The sequence below is a fragment of the Pongo pygmaeus genome, chromosome 11 (genome assembly GCF_028885625.2).
Source record: "Pongo pygmaeus isolate AG05252 chromosome 11, NHGRI_mPonPyg2-v2.0_pri, whole genome shotgun sequence".
In the NCBI taxonomy this organism is placed as follows: domain Eukaryota; kingdom Metazoa; phylum Chordata; class Mammalia; order Primates; family Hominidae; genus Pongo; species Pongo pygmaeus.
The window spans coordinates 96911203-96937074 of NC_072384.2; the positions used below are offsets into that span (position 1 = coordinate 96911203).

Genomic DNA, 25872 nt, shown 5'->3' on the forward strand with positions numbered 1-25872 from the left:
GCAGGAGAATGGCGTGAACCCGGGAGGCAGAGCTTGCAGTGAGCCGAGATCGCACCACCTCACTCCAGCCTGGGTGACAGAGCGAGACTCCGTCTCAAAAAAAAAAAAAGAAAAAATCCTGAAAGTAAGAAATGTAGATAAATTATTGAAGTACTACTTAACCTTTCCTTTTTTTTTCTCCTGAGACAGGGTCTCACTTCGTCACCCAGGTTGGAGTGCTAGTGGCGTGATCTCAACTCATTGCCATCTCAACCTCTCGGTTCAAGTGATCTTCCTTCCCCAGCCCCCCAAGTAGCAGAAACTACAGGTGTGTACTACCACGCCCAGCTAAGTTTTTTGTATTTTTTGCAGAGACGGGGTTTGACCATGTTGCCCAGGCTGGTCTGAAACTCCTGAGCTCAAATGATCCACCCACCTCAGCCTCCCAAGGTGCTAGGATTACAGACGTGAGCCACCACACCTAGCTTCCATTCCTAATATCATAATAAATGCACGCTACAGCATTTTTAAACAATATCACATTTTTTAATAGTGCCTAACATAGTAGGTACTCATTAAAAAGAAACACAAAAATCAAAATCATTATTCTGATACAGTAAATCTAGATAACATTGTAAGTTACTCTACTATCTTAGAGAATATTTGGTATAAAAAGTACCTCAAATTTTAGTATGTAAGCCAATGGAAAACAAAATTCCCTTTATAAAATTCCTATTGAATAGCTTTGCTTAATTACATCTATTCTTTAAAGTACTAATAGAAACTTAGAATTAAAGGGGTTTTGAATTCCATTCCTTCATCACGAACAGAGTAAAATGAAGGCAGAAAGACAGGGTGGGAGACCTAAACTAGAACCAAAGTTACAACTTAATAGCATAGTATCTGTGATAAAAAAAAAATTAGATTAATACTTTTCAATCAAAACACTCTTCGAGAGAAACTGTTTTTCAACTACTTAGATTTAATAATAATATTTCATAGCTAGGTCTACCAGTAGAATTTGAAAAATGAACAACAGTTAGCCTCTTAAATTTACATAAAATGTACCAATTATCTTACCAGCATAGTGCTCTGACAATAGACGTGAGTGTAGATTTTTCTATGATTTTCAAGAGGAAATGTAAAATATATCTTCTCAGATTCCTACAAAAAGAAGGAAAACACTCAATATAGCTATAATGAGCAGATTAATTTCATCATTCAAAAATCCAGATATAGCAAATGAGTAATTATTCTATCATTCTTCTTGTTGTTGAGAACCAATTCTCTAGGAGTGGGAGGAGGAAGATACAGAAGGGCAAGAGAAAGATTAGGTATAAATTCTGTAGTCCTCAGTTTGTCCTGGAAGTATCAGTGTGAATGTACTTTTTTGTTGTTGTTTTATTGTGGGTTTTTTGGTCTTTTAGTTAAGATTTTATGCAGTTCTTAGCTCTGGCCATTGAAAAGTCCTAGAAATTCCAAGCCAATAGTCACAAGCATTTCTAGTACCAGATTATGGTTTTGAGATACCCCTTCCCAAAAAGGAATAGTTCCTTAAAGAAATAGCTGACTCACGGTTTGGGGCAGGAAATGTACAAAATAAGCTAAAATATCTTGTCATACTCAAGAGTGAGGAAACTGTTAAAGACAACTAAAGAGCTATATCAAAAAACTCAGGAACTAAACTTGAAATGGTTTCCACTAGCCAAATATGGAGCGATTTTAGTATCAACAGACTGAAAGAAAACATATTTTAAATGCATGAGTGCATAATAATACTGGAGGAATAAACCCACTAATGGTCACTAATAAGAGGAAGCTTGTGAGCCAACTCAGCATCCTGATAATGAGTAAATATAAGGTAAGATCCAAATATCCACACAATTATCACTCTTTTCCCATATGATTTATTCTACTTTTGATAAATTTAGTAGATAAGCAGTGTTTCTCTAAGTATATAGAATTAACTAGAATACTATTCTAGTTAATAAATAATAAAATTAAACTTATCACAATTTTTGCATCCTCCTAAATCAATTAATAACTCCAGGCATTCCTCATCAACAGTGGCTAACATCACAAAAAGAGAGAGAGTCTAGCAAAAACAAAAACAAAACAAAAATCTGAATATGAACAAGCAGCTAGATCCAGCTACTAAATCACAGGACCACAACAGGCAAAGGAACATGTTGAATGACTACAGGAATGCAATCAGTAAAATCAAGACTATGAAACTCTAGAGGACAAATAACTTGGTGTTTTTTTCAACAAATAAGTTTCAAGAAAAAAAGGGGAGGGTGGTGGTAAGAGAAAGTATTCCAGATTAAAAAGGAATAAGACATTAATCAATAACAATGTATAGGCCTTGTTTGGATCCTGATGTAAACAAACTGAACATCAAAGAAAACAGCAAAAATAAATTTATGATAAAACTGATTACTGACTAGATACTTATTAAGGAATTATTATTAAATTGTGGGAAAATGGCATGCAGTTATCTTTTTTAAAGAGTCTTTAACTTTTAAAGATAAATACTAAATTATTTCTGGAAAAAACACGAAAAAAAATCCATTGGTGGAATACTTACATTGTAAGCTACATAGGTCCATTTGGACACTTTTACTGGAACCCACATAGATGTCCCTGAAGGTAAAGGAAATTAATTTATTTGCCTTGTTTTGTTTTTATACTACATAGTTTCTTCTTTGAATCCTGGTGAAATACTTCTCAATCACAATAAAGAAGTGGTTTTCTGAACACTGGCTATATTAAAACAGAAAATCTAGTAATATATTTTCTATATACTCATCACCAACTAGCATTCACATCAAGTAAAGTATAAATCTGTTTGGTGTCCTTTAACTCTAAGGAATTATCAATATAAGGAAATAAATACTTCATTTCCCAAACAAGACATATAATTAAATATAACAGGTATAATATGCTTTATATTTAAATAGACAAAGCAAGTTATTTTGTTAAAAGCAAAATTTATCAGCAAAAGATATGCTGGTAATCCAAAAGAAGAATGAAGAATAACTGATAATTGAGGAACTAAAAGGAGTCAAGAATAATATGGCACTTAGTTTATGCAACTGTTAGGAGAACAGTCATTTAACTGAAATTTTTCTATTTGTCATGTTATTTTCAAGACAAAATTTTTATCAGCAACCTCTTACACGTTGCTTCTTTCTCCCTTCCTAACCAAGAACTGCACCAGCATCATCATAGGGAAATTAATAATATATGTATATATAAAATAGGATCCTAAAACTTGAAGTATCACAGTTTCAAAGATTTTGTCTGCTATAAACAAATTTACCTAAAATTAATAATGAAATACTTCATTTAAAATTAAAATATGTTATTGTCACCAACCTGTTAATTCAGAAATTATAGCTGGATTTTCCTCAAAATGTTTTGATGGGTGTCTTATAAAGTGGTGATTCAAAACTGACAGTTTCTTCTTGGAATTTTGAGTTATCTAGAAAGAACATTGATACATTCTATATCATTTTGTATCTATTGTAATAGCTTGATGAAACATTGTTTCAGTAATGATGACAACAGCCAACATTTATTCCTCTGAGCCAGGCACTGTTCTGAGCACTGTACATAAACTCACTCAATTATCACGAAAACTCTAAGAGATAATGATTTCATCTGCATTTGAAATGTGAATAAACTAAAGCACAGAGAAACTAAGAAACTTGCCTAAGTTCACACAGCTATTAAGTCTGGGCTGGGATTCACACCCAGGCATTCTGGCTCTAGAGTCCATGCTTTCATTATTATGCAATAGTGTCTCTCAAGTAACAATTAAGAATAAAACATTATAAAAATGTATAGAACCAGAAGAGAATTTTAGAGATTCTCTGGTCTTGTGATTCCAATGTACCAGTTTCCAAATTCAGACTACTGCCAATACCATAACAAAGAATCCACTGGTCACTAGAGAAAATAAATATTATCAACTTTCCTACCACAGAAATTACTCTCTTTTATTCTATCCTTCTACTTGTTTTTTAAATATCCTGGCACAATAAAAAGTTGGCAACTTTAAAAAAGTTGTCATCCCTTTAAAAAAGTGTACTGGGGTATAAAATCCATTTGGTATTGACCATTATTCAACTCTCTAGTTTAATAATTGAGGCCCTGACAGGTAAATGACTTTCTCAACAACAGAGTGAGAATGGCAAAGAAAACAGTGAGGATCCAGGTCTACTAAACCTTCCAATCCCTTTGGAAGTCACCCAGCATTTGCTTGAACATTTTTAATTCGCTACTTCGTAAGATCATGGATTCCAATTTTAACAACTCTTACCAGGAGAATGCTTTAGTTAGAGCAAATAACTGATTCCTTATTACACTGCTATCTTAGATTGGGAGACAGTCCTTCAAAAATTAGAAACTTGCTATGTTCTCCATTCAAATAAAACATTCCTTTTGCAGATAAAACAACTTCAAACATATCAAGTGTTTTTCATTGAACTCTTTTAGTCCCTTCACCATTCTGATTGCCTCCCCTGGATAAACTCAAGTTTGTTGATGTCCCCCTCAAAATATGATGCATGAAATAGAATATAGTTCTCTAGATACGGTGTCAGTAGAGTGGAGGACAGTGGAACTTTTATACTAATTGATGCAAACTCTCTACTTCAAATAACTCAGTCTTATACTAAATTTGTTTGATTTTCTTAAGGGGCCACATCTGTTTGCAATCAATTAAATGTTACAGCCTGTCTATCAAAACTTTAAGCCGGGCGCGGTGGCTCATGCCTGTAATTCCAGCACTTTGGGAGGCCAAGACGGGTGGATCACAAGTTCAGGAGATCGAGACCATCCTGGCTAACATGTAGAAACCCTGTCTCTACCAAAAATACAAAAAATTAGCCGGGTATGGTGGTGGGCACCTGTAGTTCCAGCTACTCGGGAGGCTGAGGCAGGAGAATGGCATGAACCCGGGAGGCAGAGCTTGCAGTGAGCCGAGATCACGCCACTGCACTCCAGCCTAGGCGACAGAGCAAGACTCCGTCTCAAAAAACAAAAACAAAAACAAAAACAAAAAAACTTTAATTAAGACTGGATTCCACCATCCTTACTCACTCTCAAGGCAATCCAACTACTCACAAGTTTTTAGCTATGACTTTTATGCTAATAACCACTAGAAATTACTTTGATTCCTGCCTTATCACCATGCTTAGGACTAATTATTCTTTGCATTTTAGTTTCCCTGAATATATATGTTCTGCTTTTCTCCTGGACTATATGCTTCCTGAGGGCTAGATATCATACGTTAAGTTTTTATTTTCTACTGTTTAATCCAGTCAATTACACATAGTGAGTTTTTAAAACAAAATTCAGTTTCATAAACAGTATTTTTGATTCTTAGTAATATGGTTATCAAAAATTTCTCATTTTCCCCTTAAAATGCATAACATATTTATACATTCAGAATTATAATTTATTACATACTAGTACTACAGTTCTTTTCTCATCTTACAAGTTAATGGAAAAACATGCTTTTATTTATTGAAATTAGTTTTATGTCCAATTTTTTTAGGAATATACCTGTCTGAGGTATCCTGTTCTTCACTATCCTGTTCTTATATCCTGTCGGAGTAAGGTTTTTCTTAAGTTTACCAAACGTCAGTTGAAGTAAAAACTGGTCTAGCAATTTTAATTGATTCTATTATTGTATGTAGTTGTACTCCCTCAAGTAGGCTTAGAACTTTTACCACAGTTAAGTCTCACAGTTAAAACAATGTCAACAAACCAAAAAATGTTTGTGTTGCATGACCAAGTCACAGTGTCAACTCGGTGAAGCTTGTTTAAATCAATAAATATACTAACTTAATACCGAATCTTGTAGCTTAAAATGTGGTAAAACACAAAATGATCTGGACCTTCAGGAGAGAGCTAAGTATCTATGATTCTCTCTAAGAGTGGTTATACAGCTTTCTGAAGAGTTAAGGAAAAAAATCCCTATCCTTCTAAGACAGTACACTACAGGGTAAAGGTGCTTTCCTGATTGTTAAGAATTAAGTATTGCCTGGAGACCTATTGAGAAAGAGGTCACCCATACTAGTTTCCCAAAGAATTGGAGCCTTCAGGGGAAATACTCCAAAAATATCCGGGCTGCAATGCTTTGCCATGAAAAAGACTACTTAAAAAAGAAGGAATTTTTTCTCCAAAAGAAGAAGCCAGAGCCATAGTTCTCAAAATATATTTCCATGAACAAGATGACCTGAGGTAAAAGGCTGTTTAAGATGAATAATGGCAATCTGTTCCCAACTTACAGAAAAAAAATTTGTTAATGGAAAGAATTCTCTGAATTTTGCTGAAATCCTGCTACCATTTATCTGCTAGCAGACAAGAAAGAGATAAAAGAGTAATGTGATAATCTGTAAAGGATACTATGATTTCCATATGTTCTGCTAATTGAACAATTTGGAAAATTACTAGTTTGAAGAGTTTACACTGTGAAATCTCATTACAGAGAAGGTAAAACTTATAGAAGTATATAATTTAAGTTCTGGTGAGCTCAGGTTATTCAATAAATTACACATTTCGATCTTATCAGAAAGCTAAAGTGGTTTTTAAAAAAGCATGGTTCAAAAATGTTTAATAAACTCAGGAGGCTGAGGTGGGAGAATCACTTGAGCCCAGGAATTTGAGTCCAGACTGGGCAACATAGTGAGAACTTGTCTCTCAAAAAGAAAAAAAGCCTAATAAGATAGATCATGATGTTTATAATGTATTACAAAAAAATTTATAAAATAGTTTGTAAGAAGTATTTCCCCTACACTTAAAAAATAAAAGAAGGCCGGGTGTAGTAGTTCACGCCTGTAATCCCAGCACTTTGGGAGGCCAAGACAGGTGGATTACCTGAGGTCAGGAGTTTGAAGCCAGCCTGGCCAACATGGTGAAACCCCATCTCTATTAAAAATACTGGTGGTGCACATACGTAGTCCCAGCTCCTCAGGAGGCTAGGTGGGAGGATCGCTTGAACCTGGGAGGCAGAGGCTGCAGTGAGCCAAGATCACGCCACTGCACTCCAGCCTGTGCAACAGAGTGAGACTCCATCTTAAAAAAAAAAAAAAAAAAGATATATGTCAAACTTTAAGCAGTGGAAAGAACTGGGGGGAGATTTAAGGTTCTTTCACTTTTCATTTTCATTGCATTTTACAAATTATTCGCAGCAGTCAAAGTATTATGAGAAAAAAAGATATTTCCATTTTGGAACTAATTAAAATTGATATAAGGTATATGCTTCTATTTTCATCAAAGTAAAAAAATTACATTAAATCCATCATGGCTGTAAATGATATAATAAAGTAAAAGCTTTCACTTAAATAATTTTTAGTTTAAAAATACATACTTGTTTAGTATCAGCATCAATAAGATCAAAGAATGCTCGAACTGTAGTCAACTGCAATTGTTTACACCTAAGGAATAAAGTAAGTGTTACAAATAAAACTTTCTTAAAACATATACTCTTGATCAAAATATGCACAATTCTATTGTTTAGTGGAACATCTGAGTTTCCTTTAGTGCTCTAAACTCAAAAATTATGTAACGAATCATTCTTATTAAGCATATATCTTAAATATGAAACCTATAAAAATAGAGCAAATTAAATCTTCCTGGATGTTTGCCAGAATTTTCAGGGTCCTTCTGTTTTCCCTGAATCCCCTCACCTAGCCTAGCCATAGATGTACTACCTACCCCATCTTTATATGCCCGAAGTATGTCATTCTAGCAGATACTACTGCTTGCACAGCCAGAGAAAAGTCAAAAGAGAATCTTTAAGCTGCAACACAATGAGATAAATATATTAGGGGCTGCCTATTTCTTGACCCATATGGATAAATCTAATTCCTACTTGGTTTTCCATGTGCTGCTCCCTAGAATACTCACTGCTGGTGACTGGCCAGAAGCTCAGACAGTCCTACCAAAAGTGCAGTTGATTCTACCCAACTAGTAGAAACTCAAAAACTTTGGTATTTGATGTTAGCTTCATTTGAGACTGATGCTATTGGGTTTTGGGGAGATTATTTTACATGTTGTCAAGAGAACCTTGGTCAAACTGAAACAAGAACCAAGATGAGAGTTCCAAGCTTCTAAATTAATATTTCTCCCATAGTCTTATTTATGGATGAAGTTCTAAGACAGTTAACAAACCAGGCCAGGTGTGGTTGTTCACCCCTGCAATCCCAGCACTTTGGGAGGCCAAGGTGGGTGGATCACCTGAGGTCAGGAGTTTGAGACCAGCCTGGCCAGCATGGTGAAACCTCATCCCTACTAAAAATACAAAAATTAGCCGGCATGATGGCGCATGCCTGTAATCCCAGCTGCTTGGGAGGCTGAGGCATGAGGATCACTTGAACCCAGGAGGCGAGAGGTTGCAGTGAGCTGAGATTGCAGCACTGTCCTCCAGCCTGGGCAACAGAGCGAGACTCTGACTCAAAAAAAAAAAAAAAAAAGTTAACAAGCCAATTAAATTACTGCATTGAGGAGAAAGAGGACCATGACAAATCATCAAAACAAGTTATACAAGTATTAACTTACCACACAATGGAGAGGTGGTCTGTTGAGACCCAGGTCTTAGGCACTGCTGAACTCTAAAAGAAAAGAAAAAAATAATCAAACTTACAAAAAGCATATTTGTTCTTCTCTAAAAGGTTTGAAATTCTTACAAGCTAATATTTAGAAACACATAGTACAGTTTCACTATATTGTGAGGCCTACACATTTTTAAATAATATTCTTATAAAAGGTGATCCAAATATATTAGAATTTTCTGTATAAATTTCTCTGTATAAAACATAACTCTTTCTAAATATCACTCCTGGTTAGTCAAGTTTAAATTACCTTTTAAAAATTACTAAAGCAACCACAGACTCTTTCCTAAAGTTTAATGTCTGACTTTTTATTACTCTAATGAGAGACAAGTTTAAGATTCTTTAATAAATCACAGTTAATGTATAAGTTACAAAAGACATTTTAGTAATTTTAATGTTGACGAAACTACCACTTGATAGATTCTAAGATGTTACTTCTTCATCAGTTGTGTACCTAAGAAATACCTAGGCCTAAGGAGAGTTTTCAAACCAAATATGCCTAATCACAACTGCAAAACTACCAAATCTGACTTTCCCAAGTGGGGTCCAGGGTTACATATTTTGAAAAAAAAAAAAAATCCCTAGCTGACTAGGATGTATACAACCAGTAAAATATATAAGGACAAAAGGCTTCTAAAAAATATAAGTATTTGCAGAAGGCTTCCTAACAATGGCACAGCACCCTTCAAGAACTAGAGACTCCTTTTCACACCAGATAATGATCTCTCTGTGAATAGCATCTTACACAGAATAGGGGCTCATTAAATAAATCTGATTTTATTTTTCATAGCATCTCTTTATGTACCATCAAAGAGACAAGGAGCTGCCATCACCAGAACTGTCAAAACAAAACGAAAATAGAAGACTAACAGCATAGATGCAAGAAAATTTACAGAGGCCTAAAATGTCTCTTTAATAAATGAACTGAAAAAATAAATATCTATAACTTCTAAGGAATCACTAACACCCTGAACTCTATAAATAATAATGTATCTTTGGGTTCCACGTTCTGAAGTGGGAGGAATCTACAGCTTACTTGATGAACTTGTAAGTACTTGATATATTTAGAAATTACTGCTGATAGTTTACTAAAAAAAATTAGACAACCAGAGTTCACTGTCGTTCTTAAATTACATTAATGGTCAGTAGAGTAAGAACTCTTAGTAGACAGCATTTACCATTACCAAGAATATAACGCTGGTTTACTTTCATTCAGTTTAATTAATGCATGTGTGCTAGAGTTGAAAAAGGAAAGGCAACACAAATCAAAAAGTCAGTTGCTCATGATTGTTGTGTTGAAAACTGCTAAATGTCTACCAAAATCTATTCTTCTTTTCTTGCACACTTGGCTAGACTACAGCTCTTAGCCACTCTTGCTTTAATATGTGACTGAGATTGGGCGTAGTGGCTCACGCCTGTAATCCCAACACTGTGGGAGGCCGAGGCGGGTGGATCACCTGAGGTCAGGAGTTCGAGACCAGCCTGGCTAACATGGTGAAACCCCATCTCTACTAAAAAAAATTTCAAAAAATTAGCTGGGCATGGGGGCGTGTGCCTCTAATCCCAGCTACTCAGGAGGCTGAGGCAGAAGAATCGCTTGAACCCTGGAGGCAGAGGTTGCAGTGAGCTGAGATTGTGCCATTGCACTCCAGCCTGGGCAACAAGAACGAAACTCCGTCTCAAAAAAACACAAAACAAAACACACAAAGTGAGTTTTTTCTAATGGTATGTGAGCAGGAGTGATGTGTGCCATTTGTAGGCCTGACATTTGCCTTGTGTTCTTTCTTCCTTCTTGTGGTTGAAGATGACTGGAGAAACCCTGAAAGAAAAGCATTCAAGATGGAATGCCTACTCTCAGCCTGAGTTCCTGAATGGAACCTCTTGGAAAACCACCCACCAACCTAAATATCCACCCAGGGCAGTTACATGAATAAAACGTCAACTTCTATTGTGCTTAAGTGTCATTACCTGTGTGGGATTATATTACAGCAGTTTAGTCAACCCTCTTGATACAATTATGGTCTCTAACTTAAAAGATTTTCCAGTCCTAATGGATGTAAACATCATTTAACTATTCTTGAGATAATCATTCAAAAATTGTTACTGTTAATAATTTTTTAAAGTGAATATACATGTAGCTATATGAAAGACTGGAATATCTGGAGGCTAAAAAATAAATCTTAGGTTATACAATGGCAAGCTTTGATAAAGTTCCATAAGTAAAATATCTTCATCAGAGATACAGAAATCAGAGACAACAAGCTCCCTTGAAAGCAACACATTATCAGCTGGGCGCGGTGGCTCACGCCTGTAATCCCAGCACTTTGGGAGGCCAAGGCAGGTGAACCACGAGGTCAGGAGATCGAGACCATCCTGGCTAACACGGTGAAACCCCGTCTCTACTAAAAATACAAAAAAAATTAGCTGGGCGTGGTGGCGGACGCCTGTAGTCCCAGCTACTTGGGAGGTTGAGGCAGGAGAATGGTGTGAGCCAGAGAGGTGGAGCTTGCAGTGAGCGGAGATCGCACCACTGCACTCCAGCCTGGGCTACAGAGCGAGACTCCATCTCAAAAAAAAAAAAAAAAAAAAGAAAGCAACACACTATCAAATAGATTAGAAAAAATAGGGAAGTACACACACACCCATGCCCACACACACACAATTAAAGAGATTAAAGTTCTTTAAAAGATAAGCTTTAGGATGTGGTATCAATACAGCATCATTCTCCAGACAAGGTCCAGGAAATAAGTTACATCAAATTTCATATGACTAAATCATCTGTGTTTACAAGGAGTTGACATTTAGTCTTTTGAGGACTTCCAACAAATATCTGACCAAAATATTCAACACCAAATAGCAACATTCATACCTCTAATAATGAGGTTTGATAGTTTTACTAATTTAGTTCGAAAGCTATTCTGGCTATATCCCAATTCCTCTAGTTACATGAAAATGGTGGGTAACAGCAGAGTAGCTTAATAATTTTTGTTCTATGTATGGCAAGCATTCAGTAAATAACCTATTTAATGAATGAACAGTAATCTAAAGTAGGACAACAATAGGTGAGATGAACAAAGGAGTATCTATGAAGAGGTATAACTATTAAACAGTGACTTTCTAGTGTTATCTCCTAAAAAGCAAAAGGAACAGGCAGACTACATTCTATGCATTTTCTCTTTAGCAAGTAAGTTATATTTGGAGATGATGTGTATACTGAGTTAAGAAGCTAAGATCTTAACTGAAGACTTCAAGGTTAAATAAACATGAAAGAAGTCCTAAAAGGAAACTTGACTCACTTTACATAGATTATGTATCCCAGTTAAAGACCAAATACTTGATGTCCTAGCAGGGAAGAATAAGTAGCAAATTAATTAATCAGGTTCTACTTATACTACTTATACTATCAAAGCTAATCATGTTGTTATAAAATTGGTAAACTTTCATTCAAGTTTAACATTCAGAAGTATGTGATATGTTTGATATTCCACTATGATTATATCTAGTACAACACTCAGATATAACTGGATTCCCCTGGATTCCAGTCCACACATTCTTATATTCACAACTCTAATCAATGAACAGGCTCTTATTTTGGACAAGAAACCATTACTCCTCATAAATAAGGGTCATTTTCATCAAGTTTCTAAGATCCTTTGTACTTACTTTTTTTTGTTTGTTTTTGAGACAGAGTCTTGTTCTGTCATCCAGGCTGAGATGCAGTGATAAAATCACAGCTCACTATAACCTCGAACTCCTGGACACAAGTGATTCTCCTGCCTCAACCTCCTGAGTAGCTTGGACTATAGGCATTTACCACCATGCCTAAATTAGCCTGGCTAATTTTAAAATTTTTTTGTATTTTGTAGAGTTGGGGGTCTCCCTATGTTGCCTAGGCTGATCTTGAACTCCTGGCCTCAAGCAGTCCTCCTGCCTTGGCCTCACAAAGCACTAGAATTATAGGCATAAGCCATGGTTCCTGGCCCTCCTTCTTACTCCCTATGGACATAAGCATCCACAATTCTGCCCTCCCAACACATTCATATTCATTCATTCATTCATTCATATTCTCTCTTTCTGTCTTTCCCTCTCTCTCTTACACACATGCAGGCCCACACAGCAGTCCAATACCACTAACTCAGCAGTCATTACCATGCAGCTATATATTATTTCTTCTTTCACTCTCCACTGGGTCTATGACATTACTATTTCAGTAGAATCTTAAAAAAAGATTACCACAACAGATAAGGCACTGGTATGATGGCTTAATTTTGGTAGAAAAGTCAATCCTGAACGAACTTGGTAATCTCGGAATCCTCCAGCTACAGAAAGTGTGGTTAAATTTATGTGTCGAGCATTTAGAATCCAATAGTTGTTTACAGTCGTATAAAAATCTGGTAGGGAATAAAAAAGAGACATTAAAAAATAGTAGCCATTCCCTGAAACAATAAGATATCTATACAGTAATATTAATATTTAACTGAATTTTTGCTTAAGTCATTTCATCTATAAACAGTGTGTTATTCACATTTCCCTATTTTCAGTAAAATCAGTATCTTTACACATATTCCTACTTCCCCATTAAATAAAAGTATAAATACTAAGAGTTACTAAAGGTATCAATTAAAAAAAAACAAATTTTACTAGCTTTGGATCCATAAGCAAACACATTTCTACATTCCACAAGGATGATGCTTATTTATGAGTCACACAGTATAGCTAAAAGAGAACATCCTAATATTCTTTGAAAGATAAGAATTTACCATGCTAGAGTTGTAGACATTTGTGGTGTTAGTTTCATGGTATATGCACATGTTCAAACTGTACACATTAAATGTATACATTACAAACTGTTATATATGTGCAGTATTTTATATATCAATTACCCTCAATAAAGTGGTTTAAAAAAAAAAAAAGAGCTGTAGATCCCTCCCTATGATGGCAGTATCCCAGCTTAAAAAGGCTTAGCTTGGGAAGCTGAGGAAGGCAGATCACGAGGTCAGGAGTTTGAGACCAGCCTGGCCAATATGGTGAAACCCCATCTCTACTAAAAATACAAAAATTAGCTGGGCATTGTGATGCGCACCTGTAGTCCCAGCTACTCAGGAGGCTGAGGCAGGAGAATCGCTTGAACCTGGGAGGCAGAGGTTGCAGTGAGCCGAGATTGTGCTACTGCACTCCAGCCTGGGCAACAGAGCGAGACTCTGTCTCAAAAAAAAAAAAAGAAAAAGAAAAAGGCTTAGCAGATCTCTTCTGTGGCCAACCACCACCACACAAGTACTATTTAAATTCTTACAATCTATCAGGACAATACCATTGACATTAGTCTTAGGACTATGCTGCTGTGGAAAACATCAGGGTTAGGGTTCAACCCATTTATTGTAACAAGTACTTCAAAGGGAAGAACCTGCAGACAATTTTTCACTTTGTCTATTGAAAGTGAAAAAAGTCTAGTGTCAAAGATTAAATTGAGGCTAGGGCAGGGGATTTCTCAATTCTTTTTCTGATTATCAAAACTTAATGCATTTTTATCCTGGCATTTGATCCCACTCAGGGCTTCAAACACTGGGTACAGCAAGCTGCCTCCATTAAAGATCTCAGCAGTACTTACTTAGATTACCACCTAGCAGACTGACTCTTAACATCTGGAGAGCCTGGGATGTTAAGTACCAGTGGGGCACACATGCCATATGTCTAGGTAGTTTAAAAAGTCAAAAATCCAGCTAATAACCTGTTAAATCAAATATATTTTTTCCTGCCTATCTTGAAAAATAAATCATTGAAATAACCTGGAAGGCCAGGTTCAAATTAAGAATTCTCAGACACCTCAGAGTTAGCCACTGGATGGTGGCAGCATGGGAAGAGCAGATCTCCAGTCTCTTACTGTGCTTCTCTTCCCATCCTAATTCGATCCTGCATTGCAAGGGCGTCATGTGCACATGCAAGCTCTGTCTGTACTTTCAGCAGCGCTATGCCTTGGCCACAACTCAAGCTTAGGATTCTACATACCTGCCCTCAGGAAAACAAAGAAAATGAAGAGACCCACACAGGTCTTGGAAGCAGGCTTAGGGCATATAGACAAGAAAAATCTAGAGGCAGCTGGGAGTGGTGGCTCACTCCTGTAATCCCAGCACTTTGGGAGGCCGAGGCGGGCAGACCACGAGGTCAAGAAATCGAGACCATCCTGGCCAACATGGTGAAACCCTGTCTCTACTAAAAATACAAAAATTAGCCGGGTGTGGTGGCATGCGCCTGTAGTATCAGCTACTTGGGAGGCTGAGGCAGGAGAATCGCTTGAACCCAGGAGGCGGAGGTTGCAGTGAGCCGAGATTGCGTCACTGCACTCCAGCCTGGCAACAGAGCGTGACTCTGTCTCAAAAAAAAAAAAAAAAAAAAAAAAAGTCTGGAGGCTTGGTTAGCTGGATCACAGTGCAGAAGTAAAGACACAGGCTCCATGTGGGGAGGCTACTTAGCCTTCATACTTCTCACCCTGTGGGAAAGGCTAGGGGCAGAGCAGCAGGAGCCTCTAAAGTGCAGAGCCCAGTGCAGGGCCTCCTTCCTCCTATTGAAAGGCAGTATTTTCATCAAGTATAAACAGGGAATCTACTTCTGAGGTCATATGGATCTCTGTCTCTCAAAACCTTAAAATTTTCATTCTAATTTTGACTTAGTAAAATAAAAAGAATAAATATAGAATAAAAAGGAAAGACTAATTACAGGAAAGGTACAGGATTCTTGACCCTAAGAATCACTTTCAGCCTGAGCCTTATAGAGACAGAACAGTGCCACCCTCCAAAGCAATAAAACCTATTGAGGGTGCATTCCTCAAATAATTTTTAAAATATCTTTGAGTCATTCTAATTTAATCTATATGGGTTATCTACATACACCACACAGAATGCAATAATATAAAGAGTTCTCAATTACAGTGACAAGTACTATGACTTTTAGCCTTTAATTTTTTTCCTAAACCTAAGGTCATTTAAGATTATTAGACTACAACAAATTTAAACAACTTCATTATTAAAATTAAAATGTTTCCTTATTAAAAGACTTCTACAAGCAAAGTTTTAAATGTACCAACAGAAAAACCAGGCCTCATAATAGTTACTGTTGCACCAGATACTTACCAGCAAATAAATTATTCTTTGGCAATGCTGTTATGTTAAGATGGGCACTTTAGAAAAACTACTTTGGTTTGGAGTCACTGGAAATATTTCTCACTCAACTACAAACAAAATTTTCATCAAAATTAAGATAATGCAAATTTTTATAGATAAGAAGCTATATATATTTACTAACCAGGAAGAATTCTTTCTAAAGATTTTCTTCTACTCATATAATATTCCTATAAGCAGTGAGGATAATCTCTGGCTTTTTTTAACAATAAGTTGAGATAACAGACATTTAATTCTTATTCTGTGACATTATCACTATTTGATTAGACGATGTCAATCACAAACTCCTACTTTTCATTCAAAATTCCTGCAAGATTATAGTATTATCTATGGTTTTATTTCCTATGTTAATGTACTTCAATTAAGAGGCAGTACAGCATGCAAAGGTTAAGAGCACAAGCCCAGAAGCAAGTTTGCCAGGGTCAAATATTGGTTTCACTACTTTCTTGCCACATGACTCTGGGCAAGAACATTATCTTGGCCTTTTTCTATCCACAAACATGAGGATAATAATGGTGCCTACCTCATGGGACTGCAGTGAGGATTAAGTGTGGTAACACATCACATGAAGTCTTTAAAATCCATAACATACTAAGAGCTCAATAAATATTAGGAATTATACCTCATTATATAAAGTGTTAGCATACCTTTGTACTTAAAAACTAGACATTGCTACTATCTTACTTAAATATAAGCTTATTTTGGATACAGTCCTAAAACAGTTAACAAACCATAGGAAGTTTAAACACATCTTAAGAGACAGGGTACCATCTTCAAAAATAACTAAACTGGCCAGGCATGGTGGCTTATGCCTGTAATCCCAGCACTTTGGGAGGCTGAGATAGGCAGATCATTTGAGGTCAGCAGTTCAAGACCAGCCTGGGCAATACGGCAAAAATCCCAGATACTTGGAGGGCTGAAGCACGAGAATCGCTTGAACCTGAGAGGTGGAGGTTGCAGTGAGCCGAGATTGCACCACTGCACTCCAGCCTGGGAGAAAGAGCAAGACCCTGTCTCAAAAAAAAAAAAAAAAAAAAAAAAAGACGAACTGAACAGAAGCCCTAGTGCCTAGAAATTATAAAACACATGTCAACCATGTTAAGATGCTATGGACAGACAAAACTTAACAGTAGTTTCAATTATAAGCCCAAGTTCAAAAATATAAAGAGACAGACACTCAGAATTGGAGGTGCTGATTTGCAACTGAGTTGCTTCAAACATGGATAAATCTGTAGCATACTCCTAGGGGAATAGCCGTAAAGATTGATTTGTTTAATCTTAAACAACAATGGGGAGGTTAATGTTTATGTAACAGTACTCACCTGTAATGAAACGATCTAATGGCATCACAGGAGCAACATGAGGTGTGGCTTGTGTAATAAGAAGATTTATCAGATCATGCTTAAAATTTTTCAGTGTAAGCAATGCTCTTGCAACAAGGCCACCCATAGAATGACCAATTATTGCCACACTTTTTGGAGCAAATTCTTGACCCTATTAAAATAAATCACGAGGTCATAATTGCGGCTTTGTATCATTTTTAAAATACTAAATATTTCTCTCTGCATATGACCAATTTTATAGGAAAAAGAAAGTCAAACTATTTATATAACCTCCCATCATAAGGTACAGAAATACATTTTCATATAGTTTTAATTAGTGTATACATACTATTTTGTGTTCTGCCAAACATTTTTAACAGGTATATCTTGGTTTTCTGGGCCAAGAGGAACAGTTGGTCTAGCAAATCATGTTTATACTGTTTGTTACACTACATGTAATCTGGGGAGTAATTATACTTGGTATATACCAGATTATTAGGTTTCACAAGACATAAGAAATCGGATAATTTGTTTGAAACTGAAAATATCACCCAAAAAAGGCCAAGACAATTACAGTTGCGACAGCAATATATTACCTTATCATGTTGTTATCTCTTATCTCATCAAATTATTTCTCTATTGTGCATTTTGGTTTAAAAATTAAGCAGCATTCCAAACATTTATTCACTGACAATTCCATATTTCATTTTTTAGATAAGGGCTTTTCAAAAAATCTTTTGTTTTCAACAATCTCCTCAGTCTCGTTACCAAACTTTTGCTCATCATCCCCAACACAGATCCTTCCTATGTACCATCGCTTCTCAATGAATAGACTGAATCTTGTGCAGAAGAGTTAACATAGGAGGCCTGAGACTGCTGTCCTTGGCACGGGCTGGATACAAGGTTGGCTCTTGGCTGGAATCTGGAACCTTAGATTTGGGGGAGATTCCCACCATTCCCTAAATAATAAGAGTGCATAAACCGTTTGTGCAAACAACATGTTTTATGCTGAACACCTGCTGTCCTCCAGGCTGGAATTTTCGTATGCGCTAGTCAGAGGGTATCTATGTGATAAGTCCCCAGTAAAAACCTTGGGCACTGAGTCTCTAATGAGCTTCCCTTGTGGACACTATTTCAGCCATGTCACAATATGCTGGTACAGGAATTAAGTGGATCCTTGGTGATCTCCAATACAGACCTGATCTCAGCAAAAGCCAACCCCTACAACTGTGCTCTGAAACCTATCCCCTTTGACCTTCTCAAGTACATTACTCTAGCAATCCTTCTCATTTTCTTCTTGCATTATTGCTTTTCCCTATCAACTAGATCATTTTCATTAGTGTATAAATATAGTGGTATTCTCTCTTAAAAATAAAAATAACTCCCTTTTAATTCTCACTTTCCCCTTAGTGACTACTTTACATTTCTTTACAGCAAAACTCTAAAAACAAGTTGCAGGCCAGGTCCGGTGACTCACGCCTGTAATCCCAGCACTTTAGGAGGCCAAGGTAGGTGGATCACTTCAGGTCAGGAGTTCGAGACCAGCCTGGCTAACATGGCAAAACCTGGTATCTGCTAAAAATACAAAAATTAGCTGGGCGTGGTGGCACATGCCTGTAGTCCCAGTTACTCAGGAGGCTGAGGCAGGAGAATCACCTGAACCCAGGAGGCGGAGGTTGCAGTGAGCCGAGATTGCACCACTGTACTCCAGCCTGGTGACAGAGTGAGACCCTGTCTCAAAACAAAACAAAACAAAACAAAACAAAACAAGTTGTATACAGAGTACTTGCTATTGCTATCTCCAATTTCTCAACTTCTATCCACTCTTAAATCCATTTCAATCAGACTTTCACCCCAACATGCCACCAAAACTGCTCTTGCTAAATCACCAAGGAATCCAATAGTCAATTCTTAATACTTTTTTTTTTTTTTTTTTTTCTGAGACAAGGTCTCACTCTGTCACCCAGGCTGGAGCGCAGTGGCACGATTCATGGCTCACTGCAGCCCCAATCTCCTAGGCTCCGAGTAGATCCTCCTACCTCAGCCTCCCAAGTAGCTGGGACTACAAGTGTGCACCACCACATCCAGCTAATATATATATATTTTTGTAGACACAGGGTCTCACTATGTTGCCTAGGCTACAATGGTCAATTATTAATCCTCATCTTATTTGACCTATCAGTAACATTTGACACAGTTGATAACTTACTTCTTCCTTCTTTGAAATATTTAAGTTAGTTTCTTTGACAACAAACTCTCCTGGTTCTCCCTGTGCCTCACTGGCTCCTCTTTTTTAGTTTCTGTTTCTGGTTCCTTCTCATCTCTCCTCATTTCTTAAAACTTAAGTGACTCAGGCCTCCACCCTTAGATCACTTCTCTTTCATATCTTTGTTGAAACCATCAGTGATCTCTTCCAGTCTAGTGGCTTTAAGTATATCTACACACTGTCAACCTCTCAGTAATTATCTCGAGACTGTACTCCTTCTCTTGAACTCTAGCCTTGAACTCCACCTGTACAGTAGCATACATGGAATGCCTAATGTGCATCTCAAACTGGATCTATCTAAAACTAAACTCTTAATCTCCTCCATATCTGTTCCTCCTATATTCTTCCCTACCTCAGTTAATGGCAGTTCAATCTTTCCAGCTGTTTAGCCAAAAAACTTGGGGTCATCCTTAACTGTTCTTTTCCTCTCACTTTGCCCTTCCATATCTGATCTGCCAGCAAATTTACTGCCTCAACCTTTAAGATTTACACTGATCTGACAATTTCTCATCACTTCAACTGCCACCACCTTGATTTAAACCACCACTATGTCTCGAACACACTCTACCACTTCCTCCTTAGCATGCCACTGTTTTATAGCTACTTTCCCTGTGCAGCATGGCATTCAAAGATTGAAAAACACACATTTTTAGAGCCCCTTTCTTTGCCTCACTCTCTTCTTTCTCATACCGTGTCGCATTTAGCTGCTTCAGCAGCCCCCAATTCCAATTCTCTGCTTTCTTTAGCTAAGTGATATCAATGTGCCCTGCTTGATCTCCCCCTACTTGCCCCACGGTCTGGAAAATGCTTCCGGGCAGAAATCCAGAGCAATCATGGAGCTTACTTCTTCCAGGGATCATAGTCCTTTGCTGCTCTGTTGTCCAACATCTCAAAACAGGTGCTTCAGATATCTTGACCAGTTTTACAGTTGTTTACATATGCAGGTGTTCTACCCTAGTACCAGTTACTTAGTCATAGCTAGAGGTAGAAATCTATACCAATGGTTTTTAGGTAATGAATTTTACTCCTAATTTATATATAAAGTTTTAAAAAGTTTTTCTTCCTGAATTCACCATAAGAAATGTTTCTTATAAATTTAAACTTCAAAACCATTACGGAGGCCAAGACAACAGACTCTCACAAAAAAATATTTGTGCCTTCTCTGCTTCAACTTCCATATAAACAAATACATGATTTAAAGTATACTGAATCCCTTTTTTAAAAAGGTGCTGATAGGTTGCACCACTATTGATTTGCATACTTATCTCTCACCTTATAGAGTTTGAGAATTGTTTTAATACATTCATGTACAAACTTGGTCTGCTTCTGAAGACTTCCACCATACAAAGCCACCAGTTCTTCATTGAAGTTCACACTAAAGAAGTCAAAGTGGTACTTGAAGTCAATGTCCTCTGCTTTTCTAAGTGCAATGGAGCCAATAGAACGAACTGCAGAGGAAAAGAGTGAAGTGCACATTAAACAATATTTACAGGTTTCATCCATTCTTTCTTCAGAATTTCTTAGTAAATAACCTTATCCTGCATCACGAATATAAACCACCTATTTCAGGATGAAATTCATTAATAGTACCAATTTAGAACAAACTAATCTAGCAACTGTATGCCTTGAATGCAGTAAGTGTGTCATAAATATTTTTAAAATTAAATAAATAAAAAGCAAACAGATCACTCACTCTCTACCTTCTTTTCCTTTGGTAGGAGCAACAATAGCTAAAAGGGCAGGATTCTTTGAAGAATAAGACATATAAATTTTGCCACACTTACTGAGGTTTTTAAGAATGACAAGGTTCCTACAAGAAATATCCATTCATCACTTGGTTTAGATACTCACGCTTGATTTGTCTTTTTCTCCTACACAGGACATCCAATCCATCAGTAAGCACTTTCATAATGTACCTTCCAAATCTATCCCCAGTTGAAATTTCTCACCATTCCCACCACTATTGTCCTAATCCAAACTCTATTATCTCTTATCTGAACTACTCTAACAGGTTCTTTACTGGTCTCCCTGCTTCCACTCTTTTTGTTCTTGTTGTTGTTTTGCAAATCTTTTTAAAAAATATATTATAAATTGCTTATATTAGGCGGCACAAAAATTGTAGCATATGGTTTAGCAAACAAAATACCTGTTTGCCATTTCATTTTGCAAAAACATATACTATAGATACATTATAATCCACATATTATACAACTCACTATATAAAACTGTAAAATTCAATGGTTTTTAGTATATTCACCATCTCTGGTATATATTGTACAACCATCTCTGAAATCTAACATTAGATATTTTTTAATCGTTTCAAAAACAAAACCCTGTGCCTACTGGCAGTCACTCCCCATTTCTTCACTCCTCCCAAATCCTAGGCCTAGCAAGCACTGATCTACTTTCTGTCTCTACGGGTTTGCCTATTTTGGATATCTCATATAATACGTCACCTTTTGGAACTAGCTTCTTTCACACAGCACGATGTTTTCAAGGTTCATCCATGTTGTGACATGTATCAGTACTTCATTCCTCTTTTTTATTGAATAATATTCCATTATATGAATATGTCACATTTGATTCATCTATTCATCAGCTGATGGTCATTTAAATTATTTCCACCTTTTGGTTATTATATGCTGCTATGAACATTTATATACAAGTTTTTGTGTGGGTATATGTTTATTTTTCTTGGGTAGATACCTAGGAGTGGAATTTTTGGGCCACATGAGAGCTCTATGTTCAATATTCTGAGGAACTCCCAAACAGTTTTCCAAAGTGGCTGCGCATTTTACATTTCCACCAACAACGTATGAGGGTTCCAATTTCTCCACATCTTCACCAACACTTGTTGTTATCCATCTTTCTTATTATAACTATCCTAGGAGGTATGAAGTGCTATCTCATTTTTTATTTATTGTTCTCTGATGACTTATGATGTTTTAGCATCTTTCCTGCTTCCATTCTTGCCCTTCAAATGAAATTCTCTTCATAGAGAAGCCAGAGCAACCTTTTTTTAAAAGTAAATCACACCTACCAGATTGCTTAAAAATTTAATATCTGACAATTCTGGTGTTGTAAAGGATGTGGAGCAAAGGAAGGTAAAATATACTGCTTTTAGGAATATAAATTAGCACAATCAGTAAAGATTAAAAAGATACACATAACCTGTAACATAGAATTACACTCTTGGGTATCTAGCTTACAGAAGCACAGGTTTATGTACTCCAGGAAACATATGGAATAATATTCATTATTTGTAATTGTCAATAAATGTAAACATTTATTCCGTCCAAAGACAGAATGGACAAACCATGGTATAGTCATACAACAGAATAATACAGAGTAAGGAAAATGAATGAATCACAGCTCACACAACAACTTGTATGAATGTTAAAGATAATGCTGAGTGAAAGAAGCCAGACACAAAATAATACATACTGAATGACTATACTCATATTACAAAATTTAAAAACAGCCTCAAATACATAGATTGCATTAAAACTACAAAGAAAGTTAAGGAAATTACTCTCTTAACATTAGGACTGTGATTATGTCAAGAAAGAAGGGAACAAAGTTTTAATCATGAAGGGGCACATAAGGGGTTTCCAGGTTACTGGTAATCTACTTCTTGACTAGGGTTTTGGTTTCACGGGTGTTCGTTCACTTTATAATAATTTGTAACCAAATATCTATGTTCTATGTGTTTCTCTGTATGTAATATTTCAAATACAAAGATTAATTTTAAAAATCAGGTTATATTTTTCTTACCCAAAGCTCTCCAACAGTTTCTCATTCAAAGTCTTTTCCACAGCTTATATGATATGGCCTGTGGCTACTTTTCCATTCTTATCTCTTTTTACTTTCTCTAGTCACAATAGCCTCCAATGCACAAAACACGTTCCTGCCTCAGGACCTTCCTTCAGTCAAGCCTCTCCTCAAATGTCATCTCCTCACAATGGCCTTTCCTGACCACCTCATCTAAACTAGCCACTTCCTGACCCTTTTATCTTCTACCTCCTGAGTCTGTTTTTGTTTCTAGCTTTTAACATTACTGACATATTTGTTTGATTGCTGTCTTCCTGATAAGCATATAAATTTGATGAGAGAGGGACTTTGTCTTGATATGCTCTGGATCCCTAATACCTGGAATACAGCCTGGCTCATGGTAGATACCTGTAGGCACGTGCTAGATGAATAAACACGTAAATAATTGCACATGTTGAAACAATTCTAGTCTCATTACATAACAATTCTAGTCCATTAAATAACAAGAAAGCAGGTTTTAGTTTAAAACGAAATTAATTCCAGGTTATTTGGCTGTTACGCCAGAAATAACTGCTGTATCTCCAAGCCAACATCAATTTGGAATCTGTACACGTAACTTCCCTATCTCACCTTTCTATGTTCCCCCCAGTACTTCCAAATCTCTCTAACTTAAATAACTCCAAAAGAAGAAAACTAATCTCTCTTGTTCTGCATAACATTAGTCACTGATTTACTTCCCTTATCAATGCTTAAGGTTCTGTTCTCTTTACCCTCCATTTCCGACATGTGTTTCCTCTGCTGATTCCCCAAGGGGTTCCCCTTTATCATCTACTTATCCCATCCCTCTCCATCTTATTCTTTGTATCCCTCTCTTTGCAAAGTGGTCTTCAATTTTTCTAAGTATTTCTCACATTATTCTCTCTCAGAGAAAATATCATATTTTGGTCTCTCTGTAAGCCCAACACAGTACTTCACACACAGCATGCATTTCATTTACTCTATCTGATTCACTGAGTATAGATATGATTCAAATTCTTGAGTTGAATTTTATAGCTTTCAAAATTTACTTCCAGTAAGACTTACCTTGCTTATAACTTCCAGCATTACCAGGAAGAAAAAGAACTGGAATACCCGTCAAAGGGAGAATTTTGTGTTCTTCAGCATAGGATCCCTCTCCATAAAGATACAACTCATATGCGGGATAGCGTTTTGCCAGTTTCTTTGGAAGTTCTATTTTCTACATTAAAAAAAAGTAGTTTCACTTTAATCAGTTTTATTAATACAATTCAGCCTCATCATATGCAATTCTGAATTACGCAAATTTGAAATAGTGCAATATAAAAATATTACTGATATTAAAACCACACCATACACAAAACAAGTTCTACTTGTAGTTTATTCATATAGAGAATCAGTCTTGAATTGTGTATATTCTGAACCATGCAGTCTTTAGGAAAACATAAAAGAGGACTACCTGAACTTCTAACCAATACAAATTACTCAAAATAGCCACTGACAATGGCAGAAAGCACTGGTATATGTCAACAAGTTACATGTTAACATAATTGGATAAGTATCAATTATACTTAGAAATGATAAAGGATTTCCACCATCAAATCAATTCTTTTTTTCCATTTTTAACTATTTTGTAATGTCTCTCCTTTTACTCAGACCCAACTATCTATTTCAGTTGTTATATCTTCAAAAGAAAGTAAGTTGTTTTATAATGCAGCTTTCTGACTTCTCAACTTAATATGCTTTGGCCTACAATATGTGTAACAAATTAATCTTGACCTTATAGCCATGTCTTGGTCAAGACATGTACACTCTTCTTACCATAAACATTCCAGTGAATTAGTATCTATTTCAGTTTTCATGGACTAGGTGCATGATTTGCTGGCAAACTTTAAACTACCCTGCACTTCATATTATTGTATACCAATAATACAGCAGCTCACCTAACTACTGAGTCAGTAGTTCACCTACATTTTTTTCAGCTTAGTGTAAATTATCTCTTAATGTCATCCTCAAAGGTAGACATCTGTGGTAGTAAAGTATACATACACCCTTTTGCTCCTTTTCTTTTTTTATTTTAAAGGAGAGAAACCTTTAAGAATGAAACCAATTACATTGGACAGTAATGTCTACTTATTTAGGTATACATAGATCTAGCAGTGCTGTACATGTGGCATGTGCTTGATAAAAGAATTTAACTATGGAGTGAATTTCAAAACCTGTAAATGTTGCTAACGACTACTGAAAACCCTCGTTGTTCTAAAAAAAAAAAAACAAAATTCTGATCATTTGTGCACCTTCCTAAATATCCCTTTGTAAACAATCTATGCCAATAACACCACAGAAACATCTGCAGAGACTGCAAGCTTATTAAGATACTAGCAATCTTAGTTATCTCCCCAAATACTCAAAATACAGAAATACTAACCCCACTATTCATTTTATATTTGGTATATGTACTTCAATTCATATTAGTCCCAATACTGATTGTGCACAATACAATCAAAAATGAAAATGACATGATAGTTTACTTCTTTAGGTACAAATTAAATAAAAAGAAAACATAAGAGAACAAAGAAATAGTTTCCTATTTCCTCCCAATTTAGTACACCATTATTCTTTTAGCACAGTGGCTAAACAGAGTTTAGACAAGTCGAAAATTAACTCAGAAGAACAGGAAACTATCAAATATATCTAAAAAGAAATATTTAATTTTCTTG

General features: G+C 36.2%; 1 protein-coding gene across 10 annotated transcripts in view; it reads right to left on the reverse strand.

The window, feature by feature from the left end:
- Positions 1 to 25872, reverse strand: part of PGAP1 (post-GPI attachment to proteins inositol deacylase 1) — an 87597-nt gene that overhangs the window by 56420 nt on the left and 5305 nt on the right. For all 10 annotated transcript variants that reach the window (XR_008501189.2, XR_010122868.1, XR_010122869.1 and 7 more), the window contains exons 2-10: positions 24221 to 24374; positions 20639 to 20814; positions 17101 to 17272; positions 12837 to 12994; positions 8551 to 8603; positions 7361 to 7427; positions 3358 to 3463; positions 2567 to 2622; positions 1060 to 1143 (exon numbers count right to left, since the gene is read on the reverse strand). Coding sequence is in view for 6 of the 10 variants with exons in the window: in XM_063647781.1 (XP_063503851.1) it covers positions 1060 to 1143; positions 2567 to 2622; positions 3358 to 3463; positions 7361 to 7427; positions 8551 to 8603; positions 12837 to 12994; positions 17101 to 17272; positions 20639 to 20814; positions 24221 to 24374 (1026 nt within the window). In the remaining 4 variants the exon portion in view is untranslated. The remainder of the gene's footprint in view (positions 1 to 1059; positions 1144 to 2566; positions 2623 to 3357; positions 3464 to 7360; positions 7428 to 8550; positions 8604 to 12836; positions 12995 to 17100; positions 17273 to 20638; positions 20815 to 24220; positions 24375 to 25872) is intronic.